This window comes from Procambarus clarkii, chromosome 35, assembly GCF_040958095.1.
Source record: "Procambarus clarkii isolate CNS0578487 chromosome 35, FALCON_Pclarkii_2.0, whole genome shotgun sequence".
Lineage (NCBI taxonomy): Eukaryota > Metazoa > Arthropoda > Malacostraca > Decapoda > Cambaridae > Procambarus > Procambarus clarkii.
Genome location: NC_091184.1, coordinates 30,984,921 through 30,998,501, shown reverse-complemented (window position 1 = coordinate 30,998,501; position 13,581 = coordinate 30,984,921). Strand labels below are relative to the sequence as shown.

At 40.7% G+C, this 13,581-nt stretch overlaps 1 protein-coding gene across 1 annotated transcript in view; it reads right to left on the bottom strand.

Annotated features, from left to right (window-relative positions):
- Positions 1 to 4,711: 4,711 nt before the first annotated feature.
- The window catches only part of LOC123768561 (F-box/LRR-repeat protein 16), a 115,954-nt gene continuing 107,084 nt past the window's right edge, over positions 4,712 to 13,581 (bottom strand). Inside the window, exons 2-4 of the mRNA XM_069336250.1 lie at positions 9,405 to 9,600; positions 8,925 to 9,073; positions 4,712 to 7,827 (exon numbers count right to left, since the gene is read on the bottom strand). Of these exons, the coding sequence (XP_069192351.1) occupies positions 7,679 to 7,827; positions 8,925 to 9,073; positions 9,405 to 9,600 (494 nt within the window). The 3' untranslated portion in view covers positions 4,712 to 7,678. The remainder of the gene's footprint in view (positions 7,828 to 8,924; positions 9,074 to 9,404; positions 9,601 to 13,581) is intronic.

The window sequence follows — 13,581 nt, the reverse complement described above, 5'->3', positions numbered from 1 at the left end:
TTACAATTCATAAGAAACCGCTACACACCAAACTCCAGCTTTAATACAGCATACAACATATTACAAACATCATTCAGACCACAATATGTAATACAAATAATACTTGAACTCAAGGGATAACGCTCTGCGAAAAATTAATTAGTTGGTGATGCTATTTAACAGTTGTAATATGCTGTGCATTTTGATCCTTTGTGCAAAACGTAAAGTTGGCCGAAAATCAACTGTTAACCTGTCATCTGAGATATTTTTATCACATGGAAGTAATTACCACCATTAGCTTATGCCCAGTTCAGGAACGTTAGTGTTCTACGAGCAGCCTAATGGCTGCCTGATGTAGGAAATGTGCTGTATATGGGGGCTGGATTAGTTTACTGCATCTAATGGTCCATTACTGTTGTCCTTTGCCTCTTGCACTGATGGGTCAGAGAACAACAACTGTAAAATAATAGTACTGCCCAATGATCCTTAGTAAATATCTGGAAATATTATCTTCTTCAGCAGGCGTGTTAGGTGGGAAGTGGGATGCTGCTATAATTTATGTTAATGGGCGCTAAGAAAGTTCAAGATTGATTCAAAATTGGGCAAAACTTATTAAATTAATTTTAGCATAATATTTAAACTAGGCAGTATGGGTAAAGGCGAATGATTTGGCTTGTAGCTCAACATAAAAACTTCTTTATTAACTTATTCTTGAGTTATCTATGGGTAGCACGTATTATTAGTGGCTTCAATGTCATAACAAAATAAGTCTGAAAAAAATAATCAATAAGTTAGCAGCACCATTAACGTATAGTCAAGATTAGTTAATGGTTGGAGGGTAGAAATACCATATTACGAGAGTACGTGAGAGAGGTCGTCAGGATGAACATGTCTTGAGTACAATATCAAGTCATATATACATATATTTATGTATGAAACGTCTTTACGAAGGTACAAAACATTATTTTCATTATGACATAATCTCTGGTAAAATTATGTTTTAACAAATGAACTAACAAAATCAAGTTATGAAAACAAACAACCTTAGTTTTCTGCATTTTCCTCACAAGTGCCTTAAAAGTAGGGTTTGTTATTTTTTACCAGTAAATCCTATTTTCCACTTTTCTTTGAAACATAATACATAGAGATAAGTCCCTCTGCAGATGTGTGTATGTGTTGGATAGCACAGTGGCCTTTAGTATTGTTTTTTCTCACTCGGTTACATGTCGTAGTTTAATAAAATTGTTCTGATTTGTTGATATTCGTTTGTCACGGGGTTATTGTTTTATTATTCATATTATTGTTTAATGATATGGGTTATGGTTTGTTAAAACCAATATCTTATTTGTTAACATGAGTTGTGGTTTGACAATGTTTCTTGGTAACATGAAATAGCCTAAGTTACTCTATCCGTTTGAGATTATCTTATTTTCTCAATAAACGTATTTGAACTTGAATGGCCTGATTTGTTAACGTGGGTTGTAAGCAGTAAACATTCTTAATGTTTATAAGGTGTGTTGATATTAATTGTGGTTAATGAACATGGGTTTAGATTTCCATATGAAGTAATGCATTGACATTAGTTAAAATTTGATAGACTTTAAATGGAGTTAAATGACCAGTCATGGGTTTGCTACCTGTATAGAGATATCATAACAATAATTATAAACACAAAATAATGAATTAAACTTTCCCATGACGTTACCAGATTTAGAATAACCTGAAATAATGAATTATCTAAGCTTTCTCGCAGCTGCTCTTTGACTCATAGATGAGCAAGTTTGTCTTTTACATATATATTTTTTAGACAGGTATTGATTAGTGAAATATATGACACTGGAGCAGAAGACAAAGAATCATGGAAGCGAAACTTAACAAAAACGAAATATAAATTAAAGAACACTGGGAAATTTAACAAAATAGGAAGCGATTTAGAAAGACAGAAAGATACACAAATTGACAGAAAAAGAGCAAAGAAAGGCAGATAGAGGCCCAAAAGGCAGGGAGAGATCATAGAAGGTAATTAGAGGTTAAGAATGGGAAGGATAGGTAAATAAAAATAGACAAATAAAACTATGACGTCAAGAAAAGCAGAGAAGGGGAAAAGACAAGGAAGCCAACAATGCAGGAACAGGTCTAGGCACAGAGAGGCCAATGAAAGACAGAGAAAGACAATTTCAGGAATATATGATGAGAGGTGGAAAGAGACCAAAGGAAACAGTAAGAGGTGAATAAAGGCAGCAAGAGACCAAAGAAGATAGTAAGAGATCAAGAAAGCCATAAAGGAGTAAAGAATGACATGAAGAAGTCTTGGAAGACGTAACACAGTCGCAGTATATATCAGAAAAGAACAAATACAAATAAAAAAGAAACTGATAGCATTAGACACCATAGCATTAGGAATAATAAGGAGCAAGAAAAGTTAGAAGCAAGTATTTTGTTAAATTTTAATCGTGTCTTTTTGAGCCAAAAAGGATAATATAATATTAATAAATAAATAAATAGCCAGTGATTTTAATATACCATTTAGTGCACTGGTTCCCAATCTTCTACGTCTTATACCCCACTTTTTATCCACGTTTTCATATGTGGACCAATAGAACCACATTCCCACCTGTGGACCAATAGAACCACATTCCCACCTGTGGACCAATAGAACCACATTCCCACCTGTGGACCAATAGAACCACATTCCCACCTGTGGACCAATAGAACCACATTCCCACCTGTGGACCAATAGAACCACATTCCCACCTGTGGACCAATAGAACCACATTCCCACCTGTGGACCAATAGAACCACATTCCCACCTGTGGACCAATAGAACCACATTCCCACCTGTGGACCAATAGAACCACATTCCCACCTGTGGACCAATAGAACCACATTCCCACCTGTGGACCAATAGAACCACATTCCCACCTGTGGACCAATAGAACCACATTCCCACCTGTGGATCAAAGCAACAAAATAGAACCGAGCCACCCACATTTACAGTAGCCAATAGTGTACCAAATACACATTCATGTTACGAGCCCTTCATTGTTAACCACAGTTAAAACTGTGTGTAAATGATAACGAGAGGCAGTTCAACATACCCATAATTGGGTCTTATTTGGTTAAGAGTTCTAAGCTGCCAGCCTTAATATCAGGCCCATGGCCCCTCCGAAATTATAACATGGACTTATAATGGGTTGGACGGTAGAGCGACGGTCTCGCTTCATGCAGATCGGCGTTCAATCCCCGACCGTCCAAGTGGTTGGGTACCATTCCATTCCTTTCCTCTATCCCATCCAATGTTACTACACCATACTAATAATATGTAGTAAGCATGTTACTAGCATTAGATAAAGTTCATTCCTAGAGTAAACAAATAATAAACGTATCAAATAAATGTTTCTAGAGTCAGCCTTTAGTTGAGTTGATTATGAATAAGAATTCCTAGCTATAATTTTCACTGGGAACATCAGCACCATCCCTATTGAAACCAAAAATGAGAGAGAGAGAGAGAGAGAGAGAGAGAGAGAGAGAGAGAGAGAGAGAGAGAGAGAGAGAGAGAGAGAGAGAGAGAGAGAGAGAGAGAGAGAGAGATAGATAGAGAGAGAGAGAGAGAGAGAGAGAGGGAGAGGGAGAGGGAGAGGGAGAGGGAGAGGGAGAGGGAGAGAGAGAGAGAGAGAGAGAGAGAGAGAGAGAGAGAGAGAGAGAGAGAGAGAGAGAGAGAGAGAGAGAGAGAGAGAGAGAGAGAGAGAGAGAGAGAGAGAGAATAGATTGGGAGTCAGTGCATTAGATATCCGACTGTTAGAAATGCGGATGCTGACAGCTGGATCCAACAGACACAAAGAGTCAAAACACTTATTGAGACGCACACGCACCTTTCTTAAAAAAAAGTCAGCATTTGATTTTCATTTTAAGATAGTCAGTTGTGAAGTTATAATAAGAAAGTTTTATAGATGAAAATAAACAAAGAATAGGGGTTGGGATTTAGGAATGTTTCTGAACTGAGTAGAGTAGCATTTTGCTGTGGACACAGGGTGGAGAGTATACAATGTGGACACACAATATTCCATTCAAATTTCTTTTGGGTCAGACATGTAGACTGGCATCTGTTTCAACTTGATATTTTACTATATTTTTGTTAGCTGTCATCTTGCTGTTTTCATACCTTGACCAAACATAACATTTTAGACACGTGTATTTTCTCTAGTATCTTAATAAAATTACATATTTGAATATAAGGCTTGACCGAGGGAAGAACAAGCTTGGTTTTAGTGAACACAAACTAAAAAAAAAATATATATGCATTACAGTATTTAATAAAACTATAAAATATGTTATTTCTCATTCCTAAGTTTATAATTAAGTCATGGAAGACCATCATTTACAAGAAGCAGTAAATGTCTGGGGGGCTTCTAACTGCCACATTAGGCCGAACCTCTAAGTGTGCATATGCAAATTGCAAACATAGTATTGTTAGTACTGTAACTAGATCAAGCAAACACAATTCTCTGCAGCAATTTTCTTATAAGAATTAGATAATGTAGGGTGTGAAACTACAGATTTAGAGGCTGAGATCTTTCTTCCATTATTTCATGGTCACTCGAATTATGTACTCTATATTATTTAATAATTGCCCTAATGAATAACATATTACGTATAATTTCTTAAAACTAGTCCCAGGCCGGCTGGAACATCCGTTAAGCTGTGGATATTTGAGGATGATTTAAACTAGAAGACTGCATCACACTCCATTAACATTACAAATCATGTAGATCATGGGTAAATATTTACATCATTTGGACTGGTGAAGCCGTGCCACACGGCAGGGGTTAAGACTCGGCTCTACTGCTGGGTAGAACTCGTGACAAGATATATAATATGTCTTCTCACTTTGGTACAATCTGTGACTCCTCTTCTCTCATAATTAACAAGTGTCATTATAGCTTTAGTCAACCAACATAGATTAGTTTATAGTACAAAGTGGATGGAAATGACTCAGTTATGGTGAGTATTGTGAACAGGTTGGGAGGAGAGAGATAACAGTATTGCCCAGATGACAGTATTGTCCAGTCAAATACATTAAAAACTTTAGTCCAGTTGGCCTATGCCCAACCATAACTTTCCCAACATAATGCAGATTTCTTTTGAGTATTTGGAGAATCAACACATTATTATTTTGAGATCTCTTTTTTTTTGTGTGTGATCGTCAAATATGTTTTATTATTCTAATATGTAACGAGACTCGTGGTTGGCGTATTAACCATCAACAAAAAGTTTTTAATAATATAGTTGATGGTCGCCCAAGTGTTCGGGACATTAACCATCAAAAATAGGGTTTTAATAATATGGTTGATGGTCACCTTGGGCGACAATTGGTCAATAATGCAACATGCATTACAAATACCCTGACTAAAAAGCTACATCAAACTTGGTAGCCACACAATGAATGGCATAAATGTGGAATGTTGCACAACATGACTTAACACATCATAGCTTCCTGTGCTTGACGCAATATTCCACAAAATGGTTCAGCTTCGGATCCCTCAAGTTTCTTGAATATGACTTTAAAGCTATCACAAAGCAGAATATACTTTGCAGAAATCTGAAACAAATTAACTTTTATACCATACAAAAGTTTGTAGTAAAACATGAAGCATATAAGCTTGTTTAAGGGCAAGCTTCTGACAGTTATTGCACACACTCCCTAATATTATTTGTTGAAACAACTGGCATATTTAACTCCAGCCATAAACGAACTCTTACTTCTCCTTAAAGAGAAGTGTGTGTGTGTTCGCTTCTAATTTTAATTTGTAATGCAGTTTTGTATAACGGTATTGACAAGATGAGAAAAATAAAGATGTTGTTAATTTGGTTTGGTTATCATGATCATAACAACATTTCAATGTCAGTAACTGTACATCCCATGATTGATGAAGCTTTCATGGCAGAATCTCGATACTGATAACAGGCTATCATATAATGTACATTATACAACTAACAATTTGGGGCTATGTTTACATTCGGCAAGAGCCGTCATAACACTATTGTTGGAACTATCTGCTGTGTCTGCATGTTTAGGTTTAAATCGTGTGAGTACAGGTGCTCTCAGCAGTTTAGAATGATAACATAAACAGTATGCGCAACGCGCAACATTACAACTACCATTTAATTCTGAAAATTCATGATAGGTACATTTACTGACTAGCCCAAATGCTTCTCTCCAGAGCAAACTCTACACAGTAAACAGGTACAGTCTTCTATAACCACACAACACACCTTAAGAAACTCTTAGTTGCTCTCTCTCAACTCTTAAAGTTAAGCATCACTTACAGTATTTTGATTTATAAACAAAGTATTTAAATAAACACTAATCTGCCAATTTCCTTAATATCATTGACAAAAATATCAAAATTTCTTTGCACCAGTTTAATAAATTTCCCACAAAAATATAAATTGCAATATTTTTGCTCAAGTTAGAATTTTTTTTAACATACTGTACTATATTAGCATTTTAATGAAGAAATCCAAACAAAAATAACCGGGTGGACTCCAGAAGCAATCTCGTCTCGCCAGTCTTGCCAGAGAGAGAAGCTGAGAAACCCAACATGAGAATGAAGTATGACAAGATCATCATTGTCGCTTCTTTAAACACACACATGATGACATCCACAGGAATAACTCTTGAGGGTGTTCTTCACATGGGCGTGATGAACACCCGGGTGAACATCCCCACCTCAGAACATATAACACAGGTGGCTGGTGTGAGAACCAGGGATATTTTGGATAACGTTTTTATAATGGGTATCTGTGACAATTTTGAGGGCTAGAATAGTCATCACTTGATACCGATTGTACTTTGTCTGAAGACAGAATGTGTAAATAGGTAACTAGAAGAATTATGGCTTAACTACGTACCTGAAAGACATTCATCAAGTACAGTAGTTCTTGAGTGAATTGCTTCAAAAGCCAAGATATTGTAGGATTGTTGTAGGATTATTGTAGACGCGTCCTCCGCTTCACTCCACACTTACATGCTCTTACAATCAAATAAATGGTAATAAGTACATAAAATGGAATATCTTCTTCTCAGATTTGAGTGGTTCATGCATTATTTTTTTTCTGTGAAATGAAATGTTGTAGCATTTATATTTACAAATCATTGTCAACCGTCTTTATCAGACTTTTGCGTCTGATCCTTTTCATTTATCATTGTTCATACAATGTGTTTTTTCTGTGTACATATATACACAATTCTGTATTTATGATAAAATCTATCACATTTAAATATAAATTAGGCTTACTATGCTGTGCAAATATATTTTATGTTTTGTTTTCAGTTTACATAGACAATTGGTACAGGGGGGCAAGTTTATGTACGAATTGTACCTCTCATCCACATTATCACAACACTGATAACGAATTACTACACCAGTAATTCAATGATTGGCTGCCAATTCAAGACAACAATATCTGTCTTTACACCCGTTTCCTGTGTGATGGGTTGGGGGGAGAACGACCTACTTTCTTGACGTGTTAACCCGTTTTCTTTTGAAGGGTGGAGACGAATTTGGCTTAAGTGCACCCTTTGCTTAACATTTTTGACCCGTTTTCTGTGACTGCGAGTCCTAATACTGTAGTGTGTGAGTGCGTGTGTGTGTTTGCGTGTGTTTGCGTGCGTGTGTGTGTGTGTGTGTGTGTGTAGCTACTCAATAATGAGGCACTTGGGGAGGTGGAGGTGAAGGTGGTGGTGGAGTTCTGGCGTGGCTCCAGGACAGTTGGTCAGCTCCAGCTCCTGCAGATGGCGCAGCTGGACCAGCGAGGACAGGCCTGCTGACGTCACCAGCGAACAACCTGCCGATTGAAACGACTTATTTCCCCCTGACAGCAAGTAGGCCTATATTGTCGCAGCAACTATAAACCTACTTGAAAAATATCGCACGATAACATTTAAATTCAAATCCAACTGGAAATTTCTTGTAGTCCAAAGAGGCTACTTGTAAAAACAATAAAATAATAACATTTATCCAGCTACAAAAAGAATGCAGAAAATACACCAAGTTGAAATTGATCTATATCTTTTAATTTACATCTTTTAACTAATACAATTATATGAGAAATAATATAATAATATTTCCAGCATAAATTGGGGGTTAAATTTTATGTAGACACAACGTGAGATTGATATATAACTCTATCTATAAATTTCACAACTATAGAGTTTCACTTCAAGTCTATGCCTAATGAGATCAATTAATATTATATTTTTACTGTCATGGGCAGTTCATTTCTCAGTTATTAGGCGACAAAATTGAAGCCTCATCTCATACATTTTTTTTACCACTATGTGATAAAATTACCAGATGCCCATAGCTGGCTATATCTCCTATAATGGCTATAGTGAATGATATCCCCTATAATACCTGTAGTGATCTATATGCCCCTATAATGCCTGTAGTGAAGTATACCCCCTATAAAGGCTATTATGATCTATATCCCACTTATAATGCCTGTAGTGCAGTATATCCCCTATAATCCCTGTAGTGAAGTATATCCCCTAAAATGCCTGTAGTGAAGTACATCCCCTATAATGCCTGTAGTGAAGTATATCCCCTATAATGCCTGCAGTGAAGTATATCCCCTATAATCCCTGTAGTGAAGTATATCCCCTAAAATGTCTGTAGTGAAGTACATCCCTTATAATGACTATAGTGAAGTATATCCACTATAATACCTGCAGTGAAGTACATCCCTTATAATGACTATAGTGAAGTATATCCACTATAATGCCTGTAGTGAAGTACATCCCTTATAATGACTATAGTGAAGTATATCCACTATAATGCCTGTAGTTGATCTATATCCTCCTATAATGCTTGTAGTGACCTGTACCCCCCCCCCCCTCCACCATTGTCTGTAGTGGAGGCTGGTGTGGCGCCCAAGAGACTCACCAGCCAGGGAGAGGACCTGGATATTCCTCATGGAACACAGGTGCTGGACGCCGAAGTCTCTGACCTGCGAACACCACCGGAGGAAGAGCGCGGAGAGTGAGAGCATGGTGGAGATGTAGCCCACTCCGATGTCTGTTATGTGCACGCATCTGCCGATAACAACAGCTCTTAATACACCTGTTTAATGACATATATGGGGTAAATAATAACGTATGCATATATGGTATTCCCCCTTAGAGAAGTAACCTGGTGGGAAGACTGCATAACAGTGTTATATGGTGTGAGACCTTGATGGTTTCAGCCCCAGCAGTGATTACTGTGGGGGTTGGTAGGGACCTAAGTGGAACAGGAACAGTCCTACTACCTTAGTACAGTGTTCAGGCTTCACTCCCTCACTTGTTTTCCTTTCTCGTTTACCTCAGCCCTCCCTAATTCTTCCCCATCTCCCCCTTCCCACCCTCCCTGCCTCCTCTCACCTACCTGTCGAGGGTGAGCTCTTCGAGCTGGTTGAGGTCGCAGGCGATGTACTCGAGGGCGGCGTCAGTGATGCGAGGACACCACGAGAGGTCCAGAGAGCGTAGTCGCCTCAGGTTTTCAGCGATGAGCTCCACCCCGTCGTCCGTGATCTTGCTGCAACCACTCAAGCTTAGCACCGTCAGGTTGGGCAGCGAGTGAACTGTGGGAGAAGGCTTAGGCTTAGTCACCCACATAACGGAAGGTGGGTGTATTTTACTACATGGATGAGTGTGGTGAAGGTTAGGTTAGGTTACACCCACCACCAGGCTAGACAACGTCTTAGAGCCACACCACCAAGCTTGTATCAAAACAGCTTGATAAAGTAAAAACAATCATTGCAGAAATGAAATATTAAACCGACAGGCTGTTGGAAAATGAAATAAATAGACGGCCATCGAGCAGACATAATGCGGAAACATACACATAAGATCAATACATTAACGCGAGCAGCACCGATGTCTCGAACCAGGGTCACAACTCCCTCACACCCGGGGTCTCACACTCTGAGTTGAATATTATCTATTTGCAATCGTCCCTTTGCCACCCTTCCCGCCTGGCTGTTCAACCGTGCCACAGACCGTGCGGGAGCTGCAGGAACTTGCCCTTTGGTGTTGCAACTGAGGTCAGCAGTCGTGCACGGGGTCATAATTGATCCTTCATCTTGCATGGTGATATTGTTGACCTCTAAAGACACCATATGTGCCGCCTTGGGAAGATCATTCATCTTGAGGATGAATTTATTAAGATCATTCATCAACACATTGTGGTGCTGTGTCCCTTTTTGGGGTGTACTGAGATGTATACTTTCCCTTCCCAGGATGTGTGTGTGTGTGTGTGTGTGTGTGTGTGTGTGTGTGTGTGTGTGTGTGTGTGTGTGTGTGTGTGTGTGTGTGTGTGTGTGTGTGTATTCTCCCTTCCCAGGGTGTACTCACCTAATTGTACTCACCTAATTGTGCTTGCGGGGGTTGAGCTCTGGCTCTTTGGTCCCGCCTCTCAACCGTCAATCAACTGGTGTACAGATTCCTGAGCCTATTGGGCTCTATCATATCTACATTTGAAACTGTGAATGGAGTCAGCCTCCACCACATCACTTCCTAATGCATTCCATTTGCTAACTACTCTGACACTGAAAAAGTTCTTTCTAACGTCTCTGTGGCTCATTTGGGTACTCAGCTTCCACCTGTGTCCCCTTGTTCGCGTCCCACCAGTGTTGAAAAGTTCATCCTTGTTTACCCGGTCGATTCCCCTGAGGATTTTGTAGGTTGTGATCATGTCCCCCCTTACTCTTCTGTCTTCCAGTGTCGTGAGGTGCATTTCCCGCAGCCTTTCCTCATAACTCATGCCTCTTAGTTCTGGGACTAGTCTAGTAGCATACCTTTGGACTTTTTCCAGCTTCGTCTTGTGCTTGACAAGGTACGGGCTCCATGCTGGGGCCGCATACTCCAGGATTGGTCTTACATATGTGGTGTACAAGATTCTGAATGATTCCTTACACAGGTTCCTGAACGCCGTTCTGATGTTAGCCAGCCTCGCATATGCCGCAGACGTTATTCTCTTTATGTGGGCTTCAGGAGACAGGTTTGGTGTGATATCAACTCCTAGATCTTTCTCTCTGTCTGTTTCATTAAGTACTTCATCTCCTATTCTGTATCCTGTGCCTGGCCTCCTGTTTCCACTGCCTAGTTTCATTACTTTGCATTTACTCGGGTTGAACTTCAACAGCCATTTGTTGGACCATTCATTTGTTGGACCATGTGTGTGTGTGTGTGTGTGTATTCTCCCTTCCCAGGGTGTGTGTGTGTGTGTGTGTGTGTGTGTGTGTGTGTGTGTGTTTGTGTGTGTGTATTCTCCCTTCCCAGGGTGTGTGTGTGTGTGTGTGTGTGTATATTCTCCCTTCCCAGGGTGTGTGTGTGTGTGTGTGTGTGTGTGTTTGTGTGTGTGTATTCTCCCTTCCCAGGGTGTGTGTGGGTATATAGTCCCTTCGTCAGGATATAAACCTTAGTGGCCTCGACGAGGACAGGAAGCCGGCGGCTTGTCAAAGGTCTTCCCCCATTTGCCCTAATGATTTTTTTTTCAAGCTGGATTTAAAAGTTCGGGAGAATTTTGGTATTTATGGCTTCGGCGGGTAGGCGGTTCCACGGGTTTAAAACCCTGTGGATGAAAAAGTATATGTCCTGTTTTCAGTTCTACATTGAGGCTTGTTGAGCTTGACACCGTTGCTCCTTGTTTGTGTTACATCTGACCTCTTAAAATAATTGCCAGGATCGAATGCTATGGTCTAGCACACCGGTAATTCATCGCAATACATAGTTTTAAACGAAAAGATGAAACACGACTCAAGAGTGGCTTCATTAAGCTACGAAGAGCTCGAAAGGCGGGGCTTAGGAGCTAGCGTCTGACCCCAGCGTGAATATATATAAGGCGAGTGATAAAGTGAAACTCGCATGGCCGTCACCGTAGACTTTACTCACAGGCGGCCGCCGCCGGCGACACTCTCGCGCTTAATTATACACTGACGCTAAGCTCTCCTCCACCTGTCATGGCTCGCTTGTTTGGTGCGTGAGGCGGGGCGAGGCAGGGCGAGGCAGGGCGAGGCAGGGTGAGGCGGGGCGAGGCAGGGCGAGGCAGGGTGAGGCAGGGCGAGGCAGGGCGAGGCAGGGAGAGGCAGGGCTAGGCAGGGACTAACAAGGGGAGGCAGAGCGAGGCAGTGACTAAGAAGGGGAGGCAGCGCAGGAACAATGCATCACCCCAGCTGTTCCTGCGCCGCCTCCTTCACGAAGTTGGCAGAATACCAATGAGTGGAGAGGGAAGGGAGAGATGGACGGGGGAGGGAAGGATGGAGAGAAGGAGAGAGGAAGGGAAGGAGGAAGGGAAGGAAGGTAAAGGGGAATAAGTGAGGGAAGGGGTAAGGTCCAGGGTAGGGAGGAGGCCTGCATCTTCACTCCCACCAACAGTACTCATAACCTCTAATTATAGCAGTTCCGCCTCTCTCTAAGGTTCCAGCTTCCTCTATAATGTTCCAAGCTCCTCTATAATGTTCCAGGCTCCTCTATAATGTTCCAGGCTCCTCTATAATGTTCCAGGCTCCTCTATAATGTTCCAGGCTCCTCTATGATGTCCCAGACTCCCTCTATGATGTTCCAGGCTCCTCTATAATGACCCAGCTCCCTCTATAATAACCTATAATGACCCAGCTCCCTCTACACTGGCTTCAGCCTACCCTGAGAGCCCCGCCCACATTCACAATAGTACCCCCCCCCCGCCCTCCTCAGCGCTGAAGAAAACGGCGTCAGTAAGTGACCGCTGGCTTATATGATTTTACGATCTCTTATATGTAAAGACCGTTATATACATGTTATCCCTTACTGTTATTCTCACTGTGATTATAATTAGTATAATTATTATAATTAAATCTATTATGAATAGTCCTGTTGGTGTTGTTACGAATTATTTGGTTGAAGTTTATATATTGTTTCTGGCTTAACGGTCGCGGCCTGTGAAGGTCAGGTTAGGTCTTGAACACGTGACTCATAGGGGGGGAGGGAATGGTGACTCACAGGGAAGATATAGTGACTCACACAGGGAAGATATAGTGACTCACACAGGGAAGATATAGTGACTCACACAGGGAAGATATAGTGACTCACACAGGGAAGATATTGTGACTCACACAGGGGGAGATATAGTGACTCACACAGGGAAGATATAGTGACTCACACAGGGAATATATAGTGACTCACAGGGAAGATATTGTAACTAACAGGGAAGATATAGTGACTCACACAGGGAAGATATAGTGACTCACACAGGGAAGATATTGTGACTCACACAGGGAAGATATTGTGACTCACACAGGGAAGATATAGTGACTTACACAGAGAAGATATAGTGACTCACACAGGGAAGATATAGTGACTCACACAGAGAAGATATAGTGACTCACACAGGGAAGATATTGTGACTCACACAGGGAAGATATTGTGACTCACACAGGGAAGATATAGTGACTCACACAGGGAAGATATAGTGACTCACACGGAAGATATTGTGACTCACACAGAGAAGATATTGTGACTCACACAGGGAAGATATAGTGACTCACACAGGGAAGATATAGTGACTTACACAGAGAAGATATAGT